This window comes from Cheilinus undulatus, linkage group 19 (assembly GCF_018320785.1).
Source record: "Cheilinus undulatus linkage group 19, ASM1832078v1, whole genome shotgun sequence".
Taxonomy (NCBI): Eukaryota; Metazoa; Chordata; class Actinopteri; order Labriformes; family Labridae; genus Cheilinus; species Cheilinus undulatus.
The window spans coordinates 15172478-15199376 of record NC_054883.1 but is presented as its reverse complement, the minus strand read 5'-3'; the positions used below and the strand labels follow the sequence as shown (position 1 = coordinate 15199376).

At 39.3% G+C, this 26899-nt stretch overlaps 1 protein-coding gene and 1 long non-coding RNA gene across 4 annotated transcripts in view; one reads left to right on the top strand and one right to left on the bottom strand.

The window, feature by feature from the left end:
- mllt10 (MLLT10 histone lysine methyltransferase DOT1L cofactor) overlaps positions 1 to 2153 on the top strand; it is an 83669-nt gene extending 81516 nt beyond the window's left edge. For all 3 annotated transcript variants that reach the window (XM_041813872.1, XM_041813871.1, XM_041813870.1), the window contains one exon: positions 177 to 2153. In XM_041813872.1, the coding sequence (XP_041669806.1) occupies positions 177 to 455 (279 nt within the window). In that variant the 3' untranslated portion in view covers positions 456 to 2153. The remainder of the gene's footprint in view (positions 1 to 176) is intronic.
- A 10378-nt stretch (positions 2154 to 12531) lies between these two features.
- On the bottom strand, positions 12532 to 25077 carry LOC121527132. The gene is made up of 3 exons (XR_005993377.1): positions 24842 to 25077; positions 19650 to 19721; positions 12532 to 12549 (listed from the first exon to the last, which is right to left on the bottom strand). It is a non-coding gene; the product is annotated as an uncharacterized LOC121527132 (long non-coding RNA).
- Between the last annotated feature and the right edge of the window lie 1822 nt (positions 25078 to 26899).

The following is a 26899-nucleotide window of genomic DNA, read 5'->3' as shown; positions in this document are numbered from 1 at the left end:
ACTGACCCACAATTATACCCAAAACAAGATAATTAAACCACATTTTCTTCTTTTTTTCTCTGTCCCTCATTGCTATCCTTATCCAACTCTCTCTCATCTCTTTTCCTCCCTTCTCCTCCCTGTCTATTGCCTCCTCTCACCCCTCTTTCCTCTACAACCCTCCCTTTCTCGTGCAGGAGCAGCAGCAGGTGCTGCTCTACCAGCTGATGCAGCAGCAGCAGGACCTCCAGCAGCTGCAGTCCCTCTCCTCCTCTGCCCAGATTCCCTCCATCCCGCTCTCCTCCGCTCAGCTGCCCATCAACAACCTGCTGCCCGCCACCCAGGGCCAAGGTGCCATCACTACCAACCCCTTCCTGGCGCTGCAGCACACACACGCTGACACGCACGCCTCGGGGGCGCAGAAGCCGCGGCTCGCGGAGAAAGCCGTGGGCGTTGCAGGGCAGGAGAAGACATGACGGCTGATGCTCTTTTGGTCGTTTTTCTTCCTTTTTAATTTTTCTGAAAATAAATATGCAGAGTTTTTGGGGAGATCAGACTGTTGTTGTAGTTGAGAAAACACTGACAGCAGAGAAATCTGTTCATTCAGCATCACACAGTAGAGAGTGATGCCTTCATTTGCATTTGTAGACCTCACCAGGCTTTATTTTTTTATCAGGTTACAGTCTTAACACAGCATTGTGTGTTAATTTTTACTATTTATTTCCATCCAGTTTTTAGATTTTTTAGCTGTAGTGCTGCTTCAGGTTCTTCTTTTCACTGTTAAGATGATTATTTTCATTTGAAGTCACTGGTAGCATCTTAGCACGTTTGTCTCGTCTCCACACTTTAATCAGTTTGTCTTCTCTTCTCTTCTTGTGTCATGTCCATCTTCTTCATCCTCCACGCTCACATCCCTCTTTGTTTTGTCTCTGCTGTCTCTCTCAGGGGCCTCGGCTATCAGCACACAAGCTAGCACATACGCAGAACTACAAATCTTAAAATAAAAAAGAATAGCAGAAATACATGAATCTAAAAAAAATACTGCGCTTCTCTACCACAGGACTTAACAGAAGCATCTTTCTCGCAGCGGTCCCCTGGGGGGAAATGTTGTTTGAGGGTGTAGTGAAAATGTCCCACATGTTGTTGCCTCTCTTCCTTTTCTTTGTCTCCGCTTGTGTCGATCCTTTAATGTCAGTGAGCCAAGACTCGAACATGGTCACCGCAGAAGCCTTGCTTTTTTGACTGTCTCTTCTCTGGGCCAGAGACGGGGGGCTCACTCAGGGAAGTGAAAATTTAAAGATATATATACATGGAAACGGCTTGTTGAATGTTTAGATCCATGCAGCACAGACTCAAAAAGAAATAATATGCAGTTGGTTATCAGCTGGGAAAGTCGTCACGTTTCATGTTTCTGATTGAGCCCCCTGCTGCACCTACCTCTCGAGCAGGACCAGCCTAGCAGGACCTAAAAGGCCGACAGCAGCGGCCGCTTAAACCACATACCCATTTAAAATAAACAAAAAAAAAAAGCAGTCAGGACTGGCCAATCAGGGTCAAAAACCCAAGTGCCTGAGGCCATGGAGGGGGGAGGCGGGGCTTGTTTTCCCTTTACCTGAGCCGCTGTCACTCAGCCCCGCTCTTCACAACTCTACTGATGTAATTAAGCTGAGGTGTACTGTCTCTTTAAGAAAACCAGGAAAACTAATTCTGCTGCATTATCTAATATCAAAGCCAACTTTGTATTGTGCTTTTTATTTATTGGGAGTTTGTATAACAGGCATAAGATGATATTTTAAAAGCCTGCTGGTGTTAACTTCATTTTGTACTACTGTGTAAAGTTTTGTTTGTCTTGTTTTTCTCCTCATAGTTGAATCTGGCTGTAAATCCTTTTAATAATCCGTGTTGTGTTTAGAAGCAACTCCATAGTTGGCTGATTTTGGGGAGGGGGGGCAGCTGTATATAGATATTGGTAGTGGGGAGGAAGTGTGTCACAGAGGCACAGTTTTTACCTCGTTAAGTGTACATAGACCTTTCTCATTGGCCGTTGGTGTACATAAGTGATTGTGATTGGCCGTGATGGTGTGAAGGAAAGCCAGTGAAGCCTCTCTTTGTGTGTGTGAATCATTAGGACCAGACAGAAAACAAACAAAAAAAAAAGGTTGACGGTGACTGGACACACAAAGTATTAATTTATTTTTATATGTTCAGGGACATTGTGTTTCTTTTCTTTTCTTTTTTTTTTTTTTTTAGTTTTTGCACCGTTTTCATGATGAGAAGTGGTTTTATACTCGGGGCACCGTGTTTTCATCTGTGCACACGTTTGTTTGGATCAATTTTGTACAAATGGAAAGAGATAGAAGGAGGAAATCTGACTCATTTCAGAACACCAAAATAAAGAAACACTATGGATATAAGCCACGCCTCTGGGATTTTGTTTAAAAAGACACATTACATCATTTATTAAATTTATTTTTTTACTTAGTACCTTATTCTACCCACAGCTGAATGGGGAAACAGTTCCACATTTCACTTGTTTTAGACTACGCTCACTTTTCATTTTATCTATTTAAAACTGATGTTTGAATACAACTGGAGACATTAAACTTCTATAATGTGAAGTCTTTTATCAAATCAGGCCATTTTACACTCAGTCTGCTGTCAAAGCCTCAAACTGAGGAGATTTTATCTCCAATATATTTTAGTTTTGTAGGCACACAGTGCAGCTTTAGTAAGTGAGGTTTTTAGGTAAAGTTTAGTTTTTATTTAGTTTCAGTTAATTTTTTAAAATATATTTTAGTTTAAGTTCACTGTAATAACTTTTTTGATTTATGCAGCTCCTTTCAAAGTCAAAGAGATTTACAAAGTATAAAATTAAGAAAATAAAGCATGAACAAGGACTGACCGACCCTCATGACAGGGTTATCCGCTCTATTCTAGACACCATTTATCAGACATTCAGCTGTACGGTACTCATACACCATTGCTCTATAAAGATGTGGCTTTAACTAATGACTATAATTAACAGCCACAGAATCACTCATATAAAACTGCAGATATATAGCACAATATTATTATATACAGTGCATTCGGAGTATTCAGACCCCCTTTACTTTTTCAGAATTTTCTATGACGCTAAAGTTGAAAGAAAAAAAAAACGTAATATTCTCATTAATCTACACTCTGTACCCCATTGTGATGAAGTTAAACTATAATTTTAGACTTTTTTCAATTAAAAAATATATATAAACAGAAATATCACATTGGCATGACACAAAAACTGGATTGCCACTATAGCCCAGATCAGTGGAGGGCTGCAGTGATGGTTGTCCTTCTGGAACTTCGTCCCATCTCCACACAGGATCTCTGGGGCTCAGTCAGAGTCACCATCAGGTTCTTGGTCTCCTCTCTTACTAAGGCTCCTCTGTCTTTTTTTTTTTTTTTTTTTTTTTTTACAGTTTTCTGTTGAAATGTCAGTGAATTTGTTTACATTTACTTTGTTTATCCCATGCAAATACACCGCACCAACCACTGACATCACAGAGCCTTTCACAGATAATCAGAGATTATAACAGATAATAATCCTGAGAGAATAGTACTGAAGAATACAAGAAACAGTGAATCTCGACTGTCTCAACAAAAAGCCTTTTATCAATAAACGTGTGAACTGATGCTTTAGATTTAACAACAAAGAGAGCCTTTCTCTTTAAGCTCAGAAACAAAGTGCCTCAGATCAGCTGTTTGACTTTATTCTCATTTTTTTTTTCTCTTTTCATATCGACCTTATTCTTCAATCTATTTTAATTTTATTCTCAAAATTTCAACTTTATTCTTGACCAAGGTTATTATAGTTAACTTAAACTAAATAACTAAAACTGACATGTAAAAAACTTTTCAGTTAACTGAATCATAATAAAAACGAAGCTTAAAAAAAACTAACTTTAACTAAATTCTGTGCTTACAAAACCAAAACCAACTCTAAATTTAAACTAAACTAGTGACTCAGCAGGAGAAAATGATTAAAAGTAAAATATCAAAAAAGGTAAAAATGAAATGAATGAATGAAAACCCAAAACTATTATAACGTTCTTGTTATTTTGACTTTAAACTTAAAGTGCACACTGTTATTTTTTCCGTCACCTCTAAACCTTATCATCTATGGCATCAAAGCGTCGACAAAATTTATTCTCAGATTTCAACTTTTCTCTCAACAATTTTTTTTAAATTTTGAAACTATTTAACTTTATCCTCAATTTCAGTTTTATCCTCAAAATTTCATTTTGTTTTTCTTCATATTAACCTTTCCCCCTTTCTCTGATAAAAATAATGAAACAAGGTTAATAATGCAAAGATAGTCCTTTAATTGAGGGTAATACTTGGAGGTAATAGCCTTTAAAATGAAGCTTTAGTGTTAAAAGTCCTGTTTTCAAAACTTCATAAAATAGAAAAAACAATATAAACATTAAAATATGTCCAAAAAATTATTTTAAGGTTAGATTTTGTCAAATAGTTAATCACAAAATAAAATCCTTTTATTATTCTAATTCAGCCAAATCCTAACGATGCTGAAATCTAGTAGGCCTCTATAATGATAGCGGCATTAAATGCTACAAAGATAGTCTGTGGGGTAAAACTCACATTTCTTTGATTCATTTTCCTAATTTAATGAACATTATAGACTCTGTGGAAAATATTACCTTTTAAGTGACATTTCTGTTTTAGCAGGTGTACTGAACACTTGCAAAAATGTCTGATTGCCCCTGTTATAAAATATACATTTATTATAAGAGAAGGGTTCCTGTCAGATTCATACTGCATCCTTACCACTTCATTTGGTCTTTGAAGGTATGGCACAGTTCGACACTTGATTTTTACGTTTATTTACAGCAGAGAAAAAGTGAAAATGCAGTTTAAAGGGTGGGGTTGATTTTGAGGAAATGATGTAGGAGACAGTAGCATTGAGCTCTGATTTATTCAGTAAGGGGAGGACGAATAAGCTTAAAGTGTCAATAGAAGCTTAACGTCTCTAAATTCAAACAATGTGCTTCAAGGCTCCTGTCCCAACAAATATGCACTCACACCACACAAGCTGATGACTTCCAGCTGCCAAGAAACAACCCGTGTGTGTGTTTGTGTGTTTAAGGTGGGGGCACCATTCTGCTACATCTGCTTCTGCCCCGGTAATTAAAAGCTCACTTTCCTCCTGCACCCCACTTCCCCCAAAATACACTGCTCTCCCCCCTTTCAGGAGTTCTTACCCCCCCAGCCTGCCCACGTACACACAAACATCTAACCTGCATTCACCAACACAGCCCCCTTTTCCTCTCTTCTCTCAAACGCTCACTCACCCCTCCTACATCCAAATATCCCTAACCAGCACACTCACTATCAGCCTTGTCAATCAAACTCAGGCTGTTTAAACACCATACACCCCCCTCCCCTCCACCCTGGACCATCTCTTTTATAAGCCCCCCCCTCCACTCAGTAGAACAGCAGCCACACACTCACAGGGCAGAGCTGCCGTGTCCATCATCGATCAACACTCCCCCCACAAAGCCTCCCAGGGGATGGGAGGGCTTACCAGCTGATGGAGGACCCCTGTGAGCTGCCCAACCAGGTGCCTGATCACAAAGTCAGAACATGGCTAAGCTGTGGTGTTAGCAGAAGTATAGAGCAGACAGCAGGCCAGCAGGGGGGTTAAGCCCAGGATGATTAGACAAATGTGGGGCAGAAACATGGGTGCTGCATCACACCAAGGAGGTTTCTGCTTTCCTACATTTCTCTAATGCAGAGAGAGCAAAGCTTACAATCAAGAAAAGCTCAAAGCAAAGTGAAACCAAAGATCTGATGCTGCCTTTTATTTGTTTAGTCCTGATTGCATCTATGAAAACCAACAATACAGCTTGAAGTGATTTGACTGAAGGCATTTTAGTTCACTCACAAATGAAAACACTCACAATTTAGTTAGAAACAACCTCAGTTGAGAAACAGCTGTTCTTTTTAAAGATAGAGAATTCTTTGTATTTGATTTAAAATCTAGAAAAATGACCATAAAAAATATCTTGGATGTTTTATCCGTTTTTTCATTGTTTTAATCTGTCATGGTCAATAAAATTCATCTTTTCAGACCAAAATTCTCCACTGGATTGAGGCCTGGGTTTTGACTTGGCCACTCTAGAATATTTTCCTGGTTGTCTTTAAACCATCTCTGTGTAGCTTTCTCTGTATGCTTCAGCTCATTGTGTTACTGGAAAATAAATTTTCTCTCAAGCCATAGTTCTCTAACAGTTGTTGTCTGCAGAGTCTCTCCCATCTCAGCTGCTGAAGCTTGGAACTTCAGAGTAGTCATAGGTGTCATGGTGGCCTCTCTCTTTAGTCTCCTTCTTGCACGCTTACTCAGTTTGTGAGGACGGCCTGATCTAGGCAGATTTACACATGTGCCATATTCCTTCATTTCTTGATGATGGGTTTAACTGAACTCTCTGGGATGTTCAGAGCCTTTGAAATTGTTTTGTATCCATCCCCTGAATCATACTTTTCAATAACCTTTTCTCTGAGTTACTTGGAGTGTTCTTTTGTGTCTGTGGTGTAATGGTAGCCAGGAAAAGTAATTAACAATGTTAACATTTTTAGGGAGGAAGAGTGTTGGCTCTAAAAAAATGTTTTGTTTTGTTTTTTTTTTTCTGGGCTGAATCCTTTTTTCTAAAATGATGTAGAGTGTTGGTGGAATCAGGGCCGCCCATCAGGGGGGATAGAGGAGGCAGCTTTATGGGACCCAGCTAAATAGGGGTCAACAATATGATGATCCATAAAGTTAAGCTGTGATATTCATACTCTATTTTTAACTGGTAGAACTACTCTCATCAGAGCAACATTTTTTATATATGTATGTGGTAGTATATGGCTTTCTTAAAAATGTAAATCCCTTTTCTTATAACAGAATGAAAATGGGTTAAAGTTGTAAAACTGGGCAGAAAACGTGGAGCAGTGGAATTTCAAAAGAAGCAGAAACAGGAAGAAAAAGTGTTTAAAAGGAATACAAGTGGAAAAATGGGTTAAAATGGGTATATTTGGATGAATGAGTGGGGAAAAGGGCCTGGATGTGGTAAAAATGGGTTTACAGAGGCGACTATAGCTAGAAAGTGGACAAAAAACAGGCAGAAAAAGTGGTGGAAATGTTTTAAGAATGGTGAAATTAGGCGTAAAAGTAGCAAAAATGGGAGGGAAATGTGGTTAAAATGGGATTAAAGAGTGGCAAAATTGGGTATAAAGTGGCTAAAATCAGCATAACAAATAGTAAAATGTAATTCAAATTGGCAAAAATTTACTCCTGAACTCCTCATTGTGTTCTGTATGATTGAGTTGGTTGGCCTTCTCTATCAAATGTAGGCTAAATCATTGGCTTATCCTTATTTATAAGGCAATACGAAATCTTCTTCCATCATACTTGTGTGATCTCATTTATGTGAAAAGTTCTGCAAGCTCCAGTCTTCGCTCTGTGAGTCAGTCCCAGGATTTACTTTTGCTCTCTGTGCTTAAAGTCTGTCTTGAAATGGGTAAAAAGAGTTTCAGGTACGCTGCTCCTGCAGCCAGGAATCTTCTACAGGAGACTCTATGGGGAGCAGGTTTCTATAAATCTTTTTAAAAGTAGATTAAAGGCTTTGGAGGATGATGCTTCAAGTTGTAGATGTTTTAACCAATGACTTTGTGCTCTGTGACTCAGGATTTGTTTGATCTGTGTTTATATTTCATGTCTGTTATTCTGTTAAATGTGCTGCGGCCTGTCTTGGCCGGGACACTCCTGTAAATGAGATTATTGATCTCAATAAGGCTTTCCTGGTTAAATAAAATGTAATAATAATAAATAGACGAAGAAAGTGGTGAAGAGGTAATAGTAAAAGTGGTAAAAGTGGGTCAACAGAGGCAACTATAGCTGGAAAATGGACAAAATTGGGCAGAAAAGTGTTGGGACCTGTCTAAAAGTGATGAAATAGGCATAACAGATAGTGGAATATGATTATAATTAGCCAAAATGGACAAAGAGAGTGGTGAAAAGGGTTAATAGTGGAAAAATTAGGTCACCAGAGGGAACTATATCTGTAAAGTGGCAAAAATGGGCAGAAGAGGTGGTGGGAATGGTTAAAAGTAGCGAAATGAAATTAAAGTGACAAAAATGGGCATAACAAATAGTGGAATGTGATTAAAATTGGCCAAAATGGACAATGAGAGTGTTGGAAAGGGTTAATAGTGGTAAAACTGGGACAACAGAGGCAACTATAGCTGAAAATTTACCTAAATGGGAAGAAGAAAATGTTGAAAAGTGTATAAAAGTGGTGGAATGGGGTAAAAAAAAGGGTCGGAAATAGGTTTAAAGTGGAAGAAAGAGACAAATAGTGAAATGTGATTACAACTGGAAAAAATGGACAAATAGAGTGGTGAAGAGCATTAATAGTGGTACAATTGGGTCACCAGAGACAAAAGTGGCAAAAATGGGCGAACCAAGTGGTGGAAATGGTTCAAAAATGGTGAATCAATGTGAAATAGTGGCAAAAAATGATTTAAAGTGGCAAAACTGCATAAAAGAAAGTGAAATGGGATTAATATTTGGCAAAAATTGTAAAAAAAAAAAAGCGAAAATTGTGCAAAATTGATGAGAAATGGCAAATAATAGTGGCAAAATTGGCAGAAAAAGTGATTAAAGGGATCAAGAGTGGCACAGATAGATGCTTTATTAATAAATCACAGCTGAGGAGGCCCATTCATGGGTTTTTCAGTGGCCCAGCCAATTCTGTGGGCAAGTCTTGGTGGCAGACCCTCCCAGACCCAAGTTTTGGCTTATTTTGTCTCTGCCCCTCTTTAACTATTCCATATTCCTCAGCAGTGCTGAGAGCAACACATTACAAAGCAATGTGCTAGTTTGCTCAGGTTACTTTTTTGTTGCCTTTGCCATTGGAGAGTGAATTTAGAAGTGGTTGTATTCTAGGGAGACTGAAAAATAACTAGGTATACTACATATATGCTATATAAGAGTCTACAGTCATTCAACAGATATTATTGTCCAAACATAGATATATCATTTTGTCATGAAAAAACCTCTAGTAGGAGCTCACAGAAATACAGAAGAGATTATTTGGAGGTCTCTTTTTGACACCATTTTCCATGGACTCCTGGATTTACTTAGAGGAACTCAAACTAAAGCTAAACTGAAAACAGAAGCTAGAACCATGCCTGCAAATGTGCTTGTTTGGTCATTTGGTTTAGATATTCAAGTTAGAGAACAATAAAGCTGATAGAGACTTAGCTGTAATAAACTATCAGCAGGAGGAGGCATCTACAGTAATGCAGTGTGAATCTTTGCAGAGTAGAAGCCACAAAAGAGGCTTAAACCTGCAGCCAGCTGGGGCCCAGAGAACCAGAACCAGCAATGTGAGGTGTTTGGGCCTGAGGATGAGGAGGAAGAAAACTGAGAATGTAGCTGGAACAGCTGAGGGGACTCCCAGGGTGAGCATGCCCACCCCCCACCATACACACACACACACACACACACACACACACAGGTCTCTCTCCTGTAGGATAATGGTGGCAAGGAGAAGCAGCAGGACTCAGCCTCATCCCTCTTCATACTCAGATAGCTCGTATTCTTCTGCTAAGTGACGCCCCTGTCACCCTCTGACGCACACATGCACACTAACACATATGCTCACCCCTTCCTGTTGTTTCAGTGACACCTCAGAGCGGCTCCCTGCAACAGCAACATACATGCAATGACTGAAGGATGACCAAAAACACACAAATACAAGTAGATTTCATTGAAACAGCACAGCACCTACTCACAACATGGCTATGAAGCTTATGCTTCTGCAGCACCATTGTGCTGTTGCAGCTTAAGAGAAAAATATTAAAATAAAAAAGTGAGGAAAATACGTCTTCAGACACATAAAGGAGCTGCTATCTATCTATCTATCTATCTATCGTTCATTTGTGCATATTGGAAACAATCTGACAACTTTTTTTTTTAATCCGATAAATACAAAAGTAGGCAAAATATGGGCAACTACACTTTTTGAACAGATTTTGAATTTATTTTAGAATATATTTCAACTTTTTTGGAAAGGTAAACCAAAAATATAGCACAATGCAACGTGGGGAAAAAATAAATAATTCTGAATATTGTCCAAAAAGATTTTAAAAGTTGCTCATGATTTAATAAGATACAGCTTATTTAAGTGTGTGTACTCCACGTATGGATAAATTGTGGATTGATAGCCTCAGCGTTGCACTTCCGTCTCTCTAGCGAGCCACACCGTCATCCCCGGGACTCAGCGGCTCGTGCTCCAATCCTCTGCCCCGCTGAGTGAAGCGCTACCCGGCTGACTTTCCGTCCCCTTCCCGTTGCTTCCGGCTCGCGATAACGGAGGTGAAGAAATAAGCCCCAAACACCGCAGCGAAGCAGGGAGGATGAGTACACTTTACGTAAACAGCGTATAAATGTGTCGGTGATAGGAGGGGGTTTGAATAAATGGTTTTTCTTTAGTCTGCTTTTCCCCTTCGAAAGGGGAAATGCAGCTCAGCCTCACGAGACTGAAAGACAGCAGCTCAGCCGCCTGCATTACATGACGCTACATTCATTTCAGATAGGCCACCATTAAATGGACTTATTTCTATTCGAAAGATACTAAAATGTAAGAATTAATCATATTTTTAAATACGTTTCAAATAACACTGCTATATATGTATTTTTTATTCTTAAAACGGTGAAAAAAATAAATGCGAGCGCCTCTATAACGTGTATTGCGGTAATTTATCGACTAGTCCATGAACGCTCATGTTAGCAGCGTATTTAGCACAGTATTCCTTCCTAAAACACTACACACGTGATCCCTGTAAATTTAGCCACTCTTTTACACTTATGTCAGCCTTGTGACCTCTACAAGTAATATTAAAACAATAACTTGGAGTTATAACATACTGTTAGATTTAACTAATATTATATCACTAGGATGAAAAATTGTTTTTATCCTGGACTAATTCAGATACAATTTTTTTACTGTGAGGTTTGACTGACCTACCTCCTCGCTCCATGCATGTGTTTTGAAGACCATCGACCACAGCAGAAACCTGCAGGGAATCCACATAACCAGCACAGAAATGCACTAAATTATGTATAAATTCAATTAAACTCATCACCAACCTCCTTTTTCATAGACTTCTATAGGTCAGGTTGTTTTAAAAGAATGACAGCTCTATTTATCTGTACTCCAGTGGTACAAATTTGGCAAAATATTACAATACTTGTATATTTCTTTGCAAGATCTCGACGCAGAGTGAGCTATAAGACTAAAACTGGACACAGGATGAAAAACATTTTTCATCCTGTAGTCTCCATCCTACCTGCACTAGGAAAAGGGACAAAAGCCACCATAGTGTGTCCTGTATTTACCGTCATTATGAATGGACTGTGGGTGAAGAATGAAGCACCATTACAGGGACAGGTGGTGCTGGCAGAGATGAATGCAGTCTTGTGGGCTCATAATGAATGTGACGGGATATAGATCTGAGATGAGATCTGGGTTGATCATCAGGTAAAAATAGATCAGTCAGCAGCAGATCATTACTGATAATTACTTTCAAATGGTGAGGGTCTATATGATTAAATAAGTCTGCTGCTGGTTAGTGATGGCAGGTGTATGGGGGGTTGTGTGTGTCCATATATAATAATTACATTAAAGGTGATAGGGAAGAAAAGAGGCGTATTATTAATTGTTGTAAAATGACAAATTTGATATTAATATTCATCAAGCAATTTTACTGATTTAGCTGGAAATCTTAACACTGGCATACAAATTACCAACCTGGAATCCCTCTGCTCCAAATATGTGTGTGTTTTTATGATGAGCTAATAAACATCAGGGGGGAGCTGAAGAGAGCCACTGCCTTGCTCAAGGACTCTGCAGTGCTTTTTAAGAGCAGACATCTCTGTGGAGATTGGAGCTAATTTTCAGCTTTGGAGTCGAATCATCTGAGATTGAAGAGGAGTTGAACCGCTGCTGCAATCACGATAAATGAGCCAACAACAAGCATGTAAAGAGATCTGGGATTTCTCCAACAGCAACAGCTGTTCAATGGTGAAGACCAAGAGAGCGAGAGAGAGAGAGAGAGAGAGAGGGAGAGCCCTCCCCCTCCCCTGTTCATCCACCTATCAGCAGGCCTCATTTATTATGCAGACTAGAGACCCCTGGGCTGCAGGGGAGGGCCAGTGTGTGTGTTTTGGAAATGGGGAGGAGGAGAAGGAAGGGGGTGTTATATGTGATGCCCACCAGAGCACACATGCACACAGCTGATTTTGTTTCTGTGCTCTCAAATATACGAGGAGGTGAGAGAGATATGCAGACTGCAGAGAGAGAGTCAGACTCGTTGCATTGGCCATGATTGTTAAATATTTGTCCATTAAGAATGGTAGTTAAGTTTCTACGGCATGACCTTGAAATTCAGATGCACAAAGGAGCTGCTGCTTGTCTCTGCTTACCTGCATCTCTGCTGATATCTCTGCAGAACCTTCCTGCTCATTTCACCCTGAAAAGCATCAGCAGAGAAAAATCAGACCTTTTATACACATTTGCAAAAATAACAAGGAATAAATCCTGCAATTCTTTAAAGCAGAAAAATAAAAATTTTCACTGCTTCAATATAAAATATGTGTTGAGTAAATCAGTCCCTCTCATTAAAAGTCTTAAAAGGAATTTAATATTTCCTTAAATGTTCTATTTTAAAAATGACAAAAATTATCCTGCTATGTAAAGCAGCAAGAAAATATTAAATACAAAACCAATTGGTTGAACATGTTCAGTTGAGCATATTTCAGTCTGCAGGCGCATATCAAAACTGTTACCACTGCAATTAAGAGTTGGCTAAATTATTCCCCACCACATTTTAAAACAGTGGTTCTCAATGGGTCTAACATCTCCTAAATAAGAAGGTGGGACTCAAAATACAATAAAAACAAAAAACATATCAAATGTATCTGATGAAAACAATGAGATAAATCCAAACATGTTTAAAAAGAGCACATTCATGTTTTATTTTACTCTGTTGCCTGTGATTCATTTAATCTGGGTTGCATTCTGAGCTAAAAAAATAACGTCATCACAGGAAAACTAAGAGTAAAATGGAATATATTGATGTATGTTTGCTTAAAACTTCCATACAGGCACACTTTCACCACCCACTAAGAACACCTTTGCGACCCATTTTCAGGTCCCAACCCACCTGTTGAGAACCCTGTTTTTATAAAAAGGTTGTTTAAATGATCGTAGTGTTGAAAAATGCTGAACCTTTAAAGGAAACGACATCAAGATCATAAAACAGTTGCTTAGGAAAGGACTTCATGTTCGGTCTACGTTTCACAAATATGAGAACAACATTTCAGCGTACATAGTCAGAGTTTACTTGATTTTTTGTTAAAGAAAACAAGAAAGTTCCCTGGGATTTAAATTTTCATTGCAATGGTATTAAAAATGTATAATGTTTGGTTTTTAGTAATTACATACCCAAGTTTAAAACTCTGTATCCATAAAACTCCACTTCAGTCTCAGGCTTGCATGCTTTTTATTTATTTTCCATTTTGCATCTTTCTTCCATTAGATTTCAGAGGATGAAATTATTATTATAATAATTATTATTTACAAAACTATATGTCTAATAGCTATATCTCTCATAACCACACTCAAAACACATTGAAATTGTAGAATATGTGCTGCAAAACATTAGACAAAGTTAACACTGCTGGCAATGTTGTCTAACGTTACTTTAATCATTTATTTCAATGTGCCCATTCACACTGTTAACATCACTAATAAAGAGGTAATTCTGTCCTAAGAAAAGTGGTTTATATTTGGAAAAAGGCTTTATTGTACAACAGCGTAAATAAGCAAAATTCATTGTTTGTTGATTTGATAAGAGTGGTTATTATTCAGTTATTATTCACCTTTACAACGGACCATGATTTTATTCCACCCTTTAGAGTGACTGAGCTGATTTAACAGAGGCCCTGCCAATTAGTGATATCACACGATTGCTAGAATGGATCACCTGAGTGCAGTGAATGTGTCTCAGGTGATTGTAGTGTAAAGACACCTATGTCTGGAAGGTGTCTGGTTAAACAGCATTCCTGGCTACCATTACACCATGAACACAAATGAACACTCCAAGCAACTCCGAGGAATAGTTACTGAAAAGTATAAGTCAGGGGATGGATACAGAAAATTGCGACACCCTGAACATCCCCCAGAGTTCAGTTAAATCCATCATCAAGAAATGAAGGAATATGGCACATGTGTAAATCTGCCGAGATCAGGCCGTCCTCACAAACTGAGAGACCGTGCGAGAAGGAGACTAGTGAGAGAGGCCACCACAACACCTATGACTATTCTGAAGGAGTTCCAAGCTTCAGCAGCTGAGATGGGAGAGACTCTGCAGACAACAACTATTGGTCAGGTTCTTCACCAGTCAAAGCTTTATAGGAGAATGGCAAAGAGAAAGCCACTGTTGAAGAAAACTCAGATTCAATCTGGACTAGAGTTCACCAAAAGGCATGTGGGAGGCTCCATGATCAAGACGAAGAAAGTTCTTTGGTCTGATGAGACCAAAATGGAGCTTTTGTGCCATCAGACAAGATGCCAAACACTGCACATCACCACAAACGCACCATCCCCACTGTGAATCAGCATCATGCTGTGGGGATGCTTCTCAACAGATGGCCCTGGAAGGCTTGTAAAGGAAGAGGGTAAAATGAATGCAGCAAAACGCTGATTTTTTTTTTGCCAAGAAGCTAAATTATATTGACCATGATTGGTTTGTAAAATCAATAAAAGGGTAAAGAATCCAAGGAGGTGAATACTTCTCATGTACAGTGCTGTGAAAAAGTTTTTGCCCACTTTCTGATTCCTGATGTTTTTGCATATTTATCGCACTTAAATGTTTCTGATCATCAAACCAATTTTTATATTTCACAAAGACAACCCAAGCTAACAGAAAATACAGTGTCTGAATGATTATTTAAATTTTTTAAGGGGGGGGGTCCACCTCTGTATGGCTCAAGAAAACCAAAATTAAGGTTTTGGAGAGGCCCAGTCAGGGTCTGGACTTAAATCCAACTGAGATGATGTGGTGTGACCTTAAACGAGCAGTTCATGCTGGAAAACTCTCCAATATAGCTAAGTTAAAACAATTCTGCAATGAAGAGTGGGTCAAAATTCCTCCACAGCAATGCAAAAGACTCAAAACCAGTTAATGCAAATGCTTGATTTTAGTTATTGCTGCCAAGGGTGGCACAACCAATTATTAAGTTCAGGGGGGGCAATTACTTTTTCACACAGGGCCAGATAGGTTTTGATTTTAAAAAATTGAATAATCATTCAGACACTGCATTTTGTATTTACTTTGGTTGTCTTTGTGAAATATAAAAACTGGTTTGATGATCAGAAACATTTAAGTGTGATAAATATGCAAAAACATCAGGAATCAGAAAGGGGGCAGATACTTTTTAACGGCACTGTATGCATGGGTCAGCTAGAGTCATAGTGGAAAAAAAGGAAGCAAATAGCATCTTCAGGGTGTGACCTGGCTCTTTGACATTCACATAGACATGGTTCATTAAGGGCTGACACCATAGAAATAAATATATCAAACAATCAAAGAACTAGAGGGTGTACTCCCATAACTTACAGGTATATATCGAACATTAAGAAGTAGTGCTCTCCATTAGACTAGCTGTAAACATGCATTAGTGGTACAATTATAAAGCTGTGGTCTAATCTTTTAAAAGTCCCAGGGTAATGTCAGAGATGACCAGGGGAGAAGAGGAGAGGGGGATGGAAGAGGGATAAAGGGAGGAAGGGGAGGAGAGAAACTCAATCTAAAGCACCAGGTGCACCTTTTGTCGACATAATCTCCCAACCCTCGAGACGGAGCTCACACTGGCCAACGTATACAGCCTTTCATACGTACACACGCTGCTTTTTCCACCGGGGGGATTTGGGTCCTGGGTCAGCTCTGCTCATATGTAACAGGCGACGCTTAGGTCAGATCAGGGTTTGTTTCCTTTTTGATTCAGTCACACTTGTGTAACAATCAACAGGACTCTTCTTTGCATGGGCTGATGACATGGATTTATCACAACATGCTGAAGAAAATTGAAGGCTACCATGTTTAAGAGCAACCACAGGAGGAAAAAGAGAGTGCATGTCTTCAGGGGGAAATGGTGTCACATGTTAAAACCCACCAGTGAATTTAGAGCACATGTTCTCCTCAGACACAAGTGCTTTCATGTGTGAGGCAGGTTTATCACTTTAAATGTTCCTCTACTTGAATGCAGTACATGAGAAATAAAAAAAAGTGTTTCCTGGTTTGAATAAATGCATTTGTCTGTAAACAGCTAACATATAAAGTACAAACTACAGACAGATAGAAAGTTTTCAGATTGCATTAACCACCACCATATAGTTTGAAACCTGCATGTCAGTGCACAAATGCATAATCCCTAAAACAGCACAAATCTTTACAGTGTGTGAGCCTTTATTATAACAACTGGCACGTCATGCATATAACTAATACAGTAGAGCAGTTCAACACTGAGGTAATCAAACTTTAGTCTTTCCTTGTCTTCTTTATCCTGCATGTTAGCTAATGATGAAAACTCTTGAAGCTTTGCAACTGAAAAAAATGATAATAGCTGTTGATATCGACACAATACCACCTTCCCATGTCTTTATGAATTATGCCCATATTGGTTGTACTTATGGGGCAAGACGTAAAAATGTTCGATATGGTGAAGCATTAAGTTTGTTGAGTGTTGAGGAGAACCAGCTGACCTGCCTCATCTGAAGTTTTCTCCTTTTTTCATCCTCTTAAACTTTAAAATGTGTGCTGAGGACTGAAGTTTTATCTCTGAACTACAGCTACTTTAACTTTCTACATACGAGGTATGGCTTTTAAAAATGCAGACTAATGCCGTAATACAATTTTATTGAACATAAACATTTGTCTCTTTCAGTATACTTCTCTTCTGCATCAACACACCGCTGCATTCACTGACCAAAGCAGTGCAGTAGGTTTTCAGACAGTTCTCTCATAACCTCTGTTGTTCTTTTCTTAACTTCTGACACTCAAAACCTTTGAGCACAGACTTGATCTTAGGAGGAAGGAAAAGTTCACACAGTGCTAGATCAGGTGAACAAGGAGGATGATCAAGCACTGTGATTGTTTTTTGGGACAGAAACTTCTTTACTGAGAGCCCAGTGTGAGCTGGAGCGTTGTCTTGTGGGCTTTGTTTGTAAGTGTTGATTCATCATTGATCCTTCTGGAACCCACTCCTTCAGAATAACACTAAGAGAAAACAATCAACATGGCCTTGAACTTGGACTTGCTTTTTCATGCTTTCTTCATCCTTAGTGATGATGACGTTTTCATACATTGACTGCTGCTTTGTCTCAGTATCATACTGGAAGATCCAAGTTTCATCAGATGCAGTCACTCCTAAAAAGTTTGGGTTTCCTCCAATTTTATCCAAAATGTCTCCACAAATTTGTTTTCATTTTTCCTTTTTGATCAGGAGTTGGAAGTTTTGGGACAACTTTGGCACACTTTTGCTATGTTCAAATTTTCATCCTAAATTTGCTGAGCTGTCTCTTTATCAGTGCAGACCATTTCTGCTCTCATTCTTACACTGAGACGTCGATCATTTCCAACCGTTTGTTTAGTTTGTTGAATGTTTTCAAAAGTTTCTGTTGTGCATGGGCGCCCAGAATGTTCATGGTCTTGGACATCTTCCCTGCCTTCACTAAATCTTTTGTGCCATTCAAACACATGTGCAAGTGCCATACAGTGTTCCCATACACCTCAGTTAACATGTGCACTTCAATCAGTAGCTAGCAGTGAACTAAAGACGTCACTTACTGCAAACTTACAGCAGTTGTTAGTGAATACACAACTTTTGATATAAAGCACTCAGTGTGACTGTGAACCATGTGGTTTATCCTTATAAGCTCAGTCTCATCATTTAATAGCCATACCATGTATATTAGTATAAGCTGAAGTGAGTTTGGAAATAAATACAGATTACCATGGGAAAAATCAAATATCGTGCATTCCTAGAAAATTTGGTAGAGATTAAATGCACAATAAAAACTGGATTGTCTGACTTTTTTCTTTCCTTTTTTTTTTTGCTATTGTGCATTAAAGTTGCATTTTTTTCCTTTTTTTTTAAACATTTATATTTTTTATGGTAATATTTTGGTGTTTTTTTGTGTGTTTTTATAGTGTTCTATGTATTTATGTTTGAATTTAAAAGTATTTTATGTCCTCTGTGTAGTTCTCAATAATATATATCATTCTTCTATGAGTTTTTTAAGTATTTCACAGTATTTAAGTGTGTTTTTTAATCTGTTTTAAAGTGTTTTTTTGGTATTTGTAATAAACTTTTTATGTGCATATGAGTATTTTTTAAATCTAGTTTTAATTTCTCTTCAGTGTTCTTATGTGTTTTTTATTTCATTTTATGTTTTTTTTTATGAATTCTTGTGCATATTTAAACACTTTATAGTTCTTTTAATTAATCTTCTGCAGTGTTCTAAAGGTGTTTTTAAGGTACTTTAGAGTGTTTCACATATCAGTATTTCAAGTATTGCTATGTGTTTTGAAAGTGTTTTTTTCAGTGTTCTCGCATGTTTACATATTTTACAGGGTTCTCCAGGTTTTTTTTGTTTGTTTGTTTTAAAAGTATTAAAAGTTGCTTGTTTTTTTCTATTTTCAATATCCCCCATTTCTTTTTCTTTGACTTCCCTGTGCTGCACATAGTAAACCATGCTTTGATTTTTTTATGTGCTATAGTTGTGGATAAACCTAAAGTGGACTGGACTGTCTGTGCACTTCTGTGTCTGTTGGAGAGAACTAGAGCCTCATTATGAACCTCCAGATTTATACTGATGCCTGTCAATCAGTTCCCTTCGGTGTATGGTGCAGGCAGAGGAAGGAAAACAAAGCTCTGTGTTCAGAATAGAAGCAGTTGTTGTGCATCCAAAAGCCTGAAATGGTGAAAACCCTGGAATGCACAAAAACACACCCTTGAATAACATTAGCAGCCATGTTAATCAATGGCTCTTAGCACAGTGGATTTAAGCAGCCCGGGCACCCCTTGTCCACAATCCCTCACCCGTCATCCTTTAAGCTCGACCCCTAAACTCCTGCAAAGCCTTGAGTGGGGACGAAGCCAAGGACGAAGCAGGCTGCTCATTGTGATTTAATCTCTCCCCGCTGCCAGAACAAACATCAAATATGGCCTCCTTATCAGGCTGGCCCTGCTCTATCTATCTATCGCCAATCAATATCTCCTTTTCTGTGTACTAGTTTCTTATGTATGTGTGTTTGTGAGGGGAGCGGGTCTCAAAGGCTGCGCTAACTAAGGTCAAAGATCAGGTATAACCCTCCAGCGTGGAATGACAGATGTGGCTGGAGGAAAACAAGATAAAAGAACGGTATGGGGAGAAAGGAGGAAAGGAGGGAAAGATGTAAACCAGTTGAGTGTGTCCTAAACAAAAGATCATAAAAGAGACTGTTATTATTGTTTGTGTTGTTTCTGAGGTAGGCATGGCTTTGCCTCAGGCCTCAGATCGGCTTACCTGAGTGAGTGATGATGCCTTCAACAATGGATTGTATCTCCTTATTTTTCTCTAGCATCAAAAATGTTCAACCTGTGAGGAGAAAAGAAGGAAAACCAAATGTTATCTGAAGCCTTTCTCCACCTGCACCAAACACTTGCACGTAGGAGGAAATGGAAAGGCAGAGCACATGCATGAAGGCCATTTTCTCCTCTGCATGTGTGTTAATTTACATAGGAAAGAAAGTAAGTGTATGCATATGCATTGAGGGGGGGGGGTCCTGAGGTGATATGACACTCTGTGTGTGCCTCCATCTACCATGAAACAGCTCCATAAAGCTGCAAAATGCTGCCAGAGCTGGAGCCAGGGCTGTTAGAGATAGATTGAGAGAGAGAGAGAGGGAGAGAGAGAGGGGAAATCCTTTGTTCTGTCAAGGACTTAACACAATCAGAGTGTACAGTGTGTCAGGAGCGCGCAGGCATATATCAACTTCAATCTCTTTTTAATGAAAAATCCTGCCCTCTCTAATATGTGCAAATTAACCTCTTCTCCTCCCCTCCCTCCTCCCCTCCTGCCGTTTCCCCTCCTCTCTCCCTTACATTGGCCCCTCGCTCCCTCTCGCCTCGATCCCCACCCTCTTCTTCTGTCCCTCTTCTTCCTCCTTTTTCCTGTTTCTTTTCACTTTCACCATTTTTTTCCACTTCTGCCTTGTTCCTAGGGAGGGCAAAACAAGAAGAGGAGAGTTATTGATGAGGCAGAGACTCCTGCTTTCCATTAGCTTGTTGCTTTAGCCACCCAACCCCCCACACAATTATCTACATCACTTAGTTGTACAAAATATGAAAAATGAAGCATCTAAGAGTCAGTGTCCAGCAGCAGCGGCAGAATTAAAATCCCCCCTCCGTTCTCCCCTGCTCTCTTTGGTTTTCATCCCCATCTGCCGAATCATGCTATTACCCTGATTATCCTGATGAGCTGGTCAGATCCTCGCCTTCTCATTCTGCCCATGCTGATTGTAATTTAGAAATTACACCTAATGAGGAATTTTTTAAAAACACGGCGGCCGCTCCATGCTGCCAGCTCCATGCCGCTCCCGGCCCTAATGGATTTCCTGGTATGGAATCCATTTTTTCCCCTTTTCTGCCCTGCATGGGGTCCGGCTAGCCAGGCCCTCCCTCCCTCTCTTCCTCCTCTCTCACTTACTCCACTAATTGGAAGCGACTGGTTTTAGTGAAAAGAAGTCATAATCATTGTTTCTGCTGCTAATTTAAGTGGTTAAGTGTACAGGATCGGCTATCTGAATGAGGAAATGAGCATGATTAAATTTACATTTTTTGGTCTTAACAGCTAAAGTGCCAATTTCCTTTTTAAGGTTTTGTTCGAGATTCTTGAAAGATACACTCCTAATAACATTTTTGTAATGTCTCAAGAGATTTTTTTTGCATTTACTGTCATATGTTTCCTATTTAAATAAGTATAAACTTAAAAACAGAGATCATGACAGCTGCTTTTATGTGTTACATTCTGTTGTGTTGCTATAAGTAAAGTAAAATGTGCCTTTAAAACATCAGACTACTTCTCTTTATCTTATAGAGGAATTTGATCCAGCAGATTAAAGTACAGACCAGGCCTGTTAGTCCCATAAACACCTGTATGATACATGTTTGAGGGAGAACTTCCTAGAAATGGTGGAGGACACACGCAGAGGCACGCATGCAAATCAACGCCATCAACAGCTTGTGATGAAGTGAGACGTCGTGGCATAAACAGAGTGTGCCGTTACCATGGAAGCCACTTTCACCTCACAGGGCCGAGAGAGAGAGAGAGACGAAGGAACACACAAAGAGCCAACGAGACAGGGAGGGAGAGACGGAAACACAGTAACAGACAGACAGACAGAGAGTGTGGTACAAACTCTCCTTCAGCTACATTTAATTGCTATTCAAACCCTCTTTTCTCAGCTTTTTACCAGCTTTCCCCTGGGTAGAAACACTGTATTTGCACAGTAAGCATTCCAGAGAAAAGGAAAAGTTCTTTGAATGTTGCTTACAGGCTTGGTTTAGTCTAATAAGAACACTACTTGGCCAGAGAAGGCGACCTGTTTGAGGGGGTTTGCAGCCACTTCTGTCCACATTTTGGTCTTTTAACCCTTTGTTGACTCTAGCTTTGGTTAGCTCTGACAAAATATTATTGGAAAGGCAGCATTTCAGTTGAATGCAGCTCATAATTTTCCTTAACTCTATTGGCGGACTGTGTATAAAAATCAGAACATGCAGGTGAAAGACAAGATTTTGCAACGAGAGTTCAGCTATGGCTGCACCAAGGAAAACAAGGCAAACCAAATCTACTGTAATGCAATCCACGAACCTACTGGCAGTTAACTGACATCATTTGGCTTTTCTTGAGGTTTCTAAAAAGAGATTTCTCTCCTGCTATTTCAACTGTAAACAATGCAACACATAAGAATAGGAAGTCTTGTTTTAGCCAGTGGTGCAGTGCAGGATATACAAGGTATGGTTATTAAATGAGACTGCAATGAGTTCACTGCTAGCTACTAGGGATGGGAATCACTAGTGGCCCCACGATACGATATTATCACAATACTCGGGTCACGATTTGATATTATTGCAATTTTAAACATTTTGCGATACAGTGAGTATTCTGATATCACATGTTGCGATATATTGAGATCTATACAATTTTTTCAGCTGTTTAGCTGATTTAGCAGTAGTCTTGCCCTCATGTTTGTCTTATTTCCACAGTATTTTGTCTTCTTGTAGCACTTCTTTCAAACCTCATGTGTCATGTCCATCTCATTCGTGCCCTCCTTGCATTCCTAATGTCCTTTTCCTGGTGCTGTCATGTTTGTTGAGCTAACTTTTTCCTGCTCTATGAGCGTCACGTCTACTGACCTCACTGGACAAACAACTGATTTTATTTTCTATTATCATAGACTTCAGTTCATATGAGCAATTAATTTGAAAAAATGGTGGACAAGATGATATATCACCAGACAAAATATCGTGATACTATGCTGTATCGATTTTTTCTCCCACCCCTACTAGCTACTGAATGAAGCGCACATGTTTTTACTAAGGCATTAGAAACTGATCAGCTGAAAATCTGAGTGATGCGTTAACTTTAAAGTTTGGTGAAATGCAACAAAACAGCAGCCAATCTTTTCCTGCATTAACTGAGGTGTGTGGGGAACACTGCATGTCACATGCACTTGTGTTTGAATGGCACAAAAGATTTAGTGAAGGCAGAGAGGATGTCCAAGACCATGAGCGTTCTGGGTGCCCATGCACATCAGAAACTTCTGAAAAATGATCAATGACTCAATGGAAGAATGACAGCAGATTTGGTCTCCATTGATAAAGAAACCATTCAGCAAATTTTGCATGAAAATTTGGACATGACAAAAGTGTGTGCCAAAGTTGTCCCAAAATTTCTGCCTCCTGATCAAAAGGAAAAATGAAAGCAAATCTGTGGAGACATTTTGGATCAAACTGGAAGAAACCCAATTTTTTTAGGAGTGATTACATGCAGTAAAACTTGGATGTTCCAATACCATTTGAGACTAAACAGCACCATTGTCACCAAGGATGAAGAAAGCACAATAAAGCAAGTCCACATTCAAGGTCATGTTGGTTCTTTTCTTTATGGGTATGATTTTGGAGGATTGGGTTCCAGAGGGGTCAATGGCTTATCAACACTATTACAAACAAGTTCTAGAAAAACTGTGATAAAGTCAGAAGAAAAAGACCAAAATTGTGGAAAATTTGTTTCATTCTTCATCAAGACAGTGTCAGCTCACACTGCCCTCTCAGTAAATAAGTTCCTGTCCTAAAAACAAATCACAGTGCTTGATCATCCTCCTTGTTCACCTGATCTAGCACCGCGTGACTTTCCTTTTTCCTAAGATCAAACCTGTGCTCAAAGGTTTTGAGTGTCCGAAGTTAAGAAAAGAATGACAGAGGTTCTGAGACAACTGTCTGAAGACCTTCTGCGCTGCTTTGATCAGTGAATGCAGCGGTGTGTTGATGCAGAAGGAGTATACCGAAGGAGAAAGACACTGACAAATGTTTATGTTCAATAATAGTGTATTACAGCATTAGCCTGGATTTTTAATAGCCATACTTTAAGATCATGCAAAGCACCATGTGCAAATTCACATTTTCAGGATTTTCTACACATCACTTTCCTTTCAGGCATTAATCTCAATTAATAACTATGACTTCATTTTGAATTGAAATAGTTTTGCATACATTTTTACAATAATGGATAAAATATAACCCTTAAAATTATTTTAAAATTCTTTGTTTTTCTGAATAGCACCCCCCCCCCAACAACCACTGCAGTCATGCTCATGTTTTTTCAACATATTTTTTTCTTTTTTATTGTATTTCATTACTGATAACATTATCAATCCTTATATTCCACTGTAGCCGTTTAAATGGAGCCTCCCAGCAGAGAATTTTCACAGATTTGATCTGTATAACCAGAGGGACCATTAACACCAGATGTCAGCTGTGGAGCTCATGAGTTGTAATTTTCTAAGAAGTTTTTAACACTGTCAATCAAAAATTCTTGGATTTATTGCTTGGAAAGTTAGATAATGCTCCAACAAATGCTCTACAATTTACTTTATATGAAGAGCCTTTCATATTTTAAGAGCTAGGACTACAGCTGCCTGTGTTTGGTCATTCCACTGAAGGTCCTCTTAACCGTTAAATTTATAATAACCAAGGCTGTTGTTGAAAACCGGACAAAGTGGCCTGGTCATGACATTAGGCAGTCTGCCCTAACTAAGAATCCCAGGAAAAGAGTACTCAAGTTTCTTCCTTCATTTAATGACAATTTTTCTTCCTTTATACTCTATAAATGATTCCTCTTAGCTAAATTGAAATCTATCATTTAATCTAGATCGTTCTCTCTCTTTGAGATCCAACCCTGGGTTACACAACTTCTACAGAGAGCAGCATGGAGGATGACAAAGAAGAAAAAATTAGCTTTGATGCTCCATTATGTTCTTTTTTTCTGAATTTAAAAGGAGGAAGCGTGTATTATTTTGCTAATGAGTACATGATTTTCTTTCAATTTAATTCCCATTAGGTTTATGTGTTTTACAGCCATCTCCATGCATGTTTCACTGCCTTCTCCACCTCAAAGCATGCACCTTGCCCTGTAAAAGAAACATCTAGACTCTATACCTTCAGTGAAAGGTCGGATGAGGGAGGCAACGTTAGCGATGCTAGCTTTCAAGGTTTGTTGGGGAAGCTAGAGGAGGTAATCAGAAGAAAATACGTCCTCTCCTCCTCCTCTTCTTTTAGACCTCCATTAGACCAGCCTGCCTCTGTCTGAGAAAATTGATTTTCTCCCTCCCCTCCTCCTCTCCTCTCTTGTTTCTCCTCTTTTTCCTTCTTCTCAGGTTCCATTTGAGGCTTGTTCATCCACTCTTGAGAGCAGTTCTGCGAGACGGGGAGAGAAAAGAGAATAGTTAGGCCACGACAGGTTGTTCACACATATAGTTACCCACCCCCAACGGCAGCCACCAGCTCTCATCTCTGTCATGTGCAGACAAACGGAGGCCTGCAGAGCATCTTTCTAGCTCTCTTTTTCTCCTTTATTTGCCTTCCTCTTCTTAATCCTTCCCTTCCTCCTCTTCTTCCTCTTTCTGCTGCTCTTCCTCCAGTCCTCACACTTGCAAACCCCCCCCTCCCTACCTCAGAGCCAAGTCTTGGATCAATGCACCATTGATTTTCCTATCAATGAACATTAGTATGGATCAGACTGCTGCTTGCACTGCCCTGCCCCGAAATCTACACACATGCACGCTCATACATACATGCACTATGAGCGCCTGTTGCAGATTTCATCACTGCACAGAAAAAAAGAAGGATGAGCTGGATGCTGTGGACAAAGACAAACAGAACAGACTGAAATAAAGGAGGGTGGGTTTGATGGTAGAGAGGTTCCAGTTGGAAGCACAAGAGCCAATCAATGAGGGGAGTGACAGAAAGGATGGGAAATGAAATCAGACCAAGCAGAGTTAGTGTTTGTTTCTGCGTAAAGGAAACAGTCATTGGTCAACTCCCTGCAAGTCGATTCACTGCAGGATAATTCAGTCTGATTGGCAACCAGCACAGCCTGCTAATAGTACTGCTGATAGTGATGTGTGCGCTTTATTCACCTTTGGATGTCTCTTTCTCTTTTACCTCTGCTGCACACGCACACGTGCGTGCACATCCCTGCCTCTTCTCTCACCCTATAATGGGCTCTGAGTCAGGTGGAGATTGACACTTTTCTTTCTGCTGTGCTCCCTTTGTGTCCAACATTGTATTCATTCCACACAAACCCACGGCGGCCTCCCGGTTAGAGAGAGAGGGAGAGAGAGAACACATTTCTGTGCACATCAGCTACATTTTACATCACCAAACAATGAATGTGGGCTTACACCCTGCATTTGCATCTTCAATTAACCCTGCATTCACAGGACGAGAAACAGGACAGTAAACATTTTACATTTATTGTGCAGAACCACTCGGTCAATCTGGACGGTTACTTAAAATATAAATGATGAATTATCTTTCCTTTCTTGCAGATTGAGGGGCCCTGTGTGTCTCTGCATTTTGTGATGCTGCATAAATGGACTTCTTAGGGCCCTCCTGAAGCAATGTTGTGTCTTTTATAATTACATTTCCTCATCTCTTTCACTCCTCAAAGAGAGAGAGAGAAGAAGAGAGAGAGGCTGTGTGGACTGGTGCCGATAGAACAAAGAACCATCCTTCTCTGGGAGCGCTTGCATGAAAGTTGATCCTCGCTTAAGACCCCTGGTACGAGGAAACTGAGACGCCTCAGGCCGTCCTTCACCCTGCCTGATTGTAAAGTGTTTTAATTTGGGCTGTGGTGGACGCCTGCCCGCCTGCCTCTCTATCTGCCTCTCACAGCATAGGTGTTTGTGCCACTCATTAAATAACTTCCTTTATAACCTTCTTTTCAAATTACATTTTAAGATTTAATTTTTCATGTGGCAGGTGTCAAAATATTTTGATTTGCTTTTATTCATAGGATGCAGAAACTAGCATCTAACTATCTATCTATCTATCTATCTATCTTAGCAGTTCTAATATTCACATTATAACAATTTTATTTCTTATTTATTTCAATGCATGAACGTTTGTGCACAGGTGCATAAGCACACTTTTATACTGCTACTAAATGGATGAATAATAGTTAAAAATAAAAGTAGACCTACTCAAAAAAAGGGT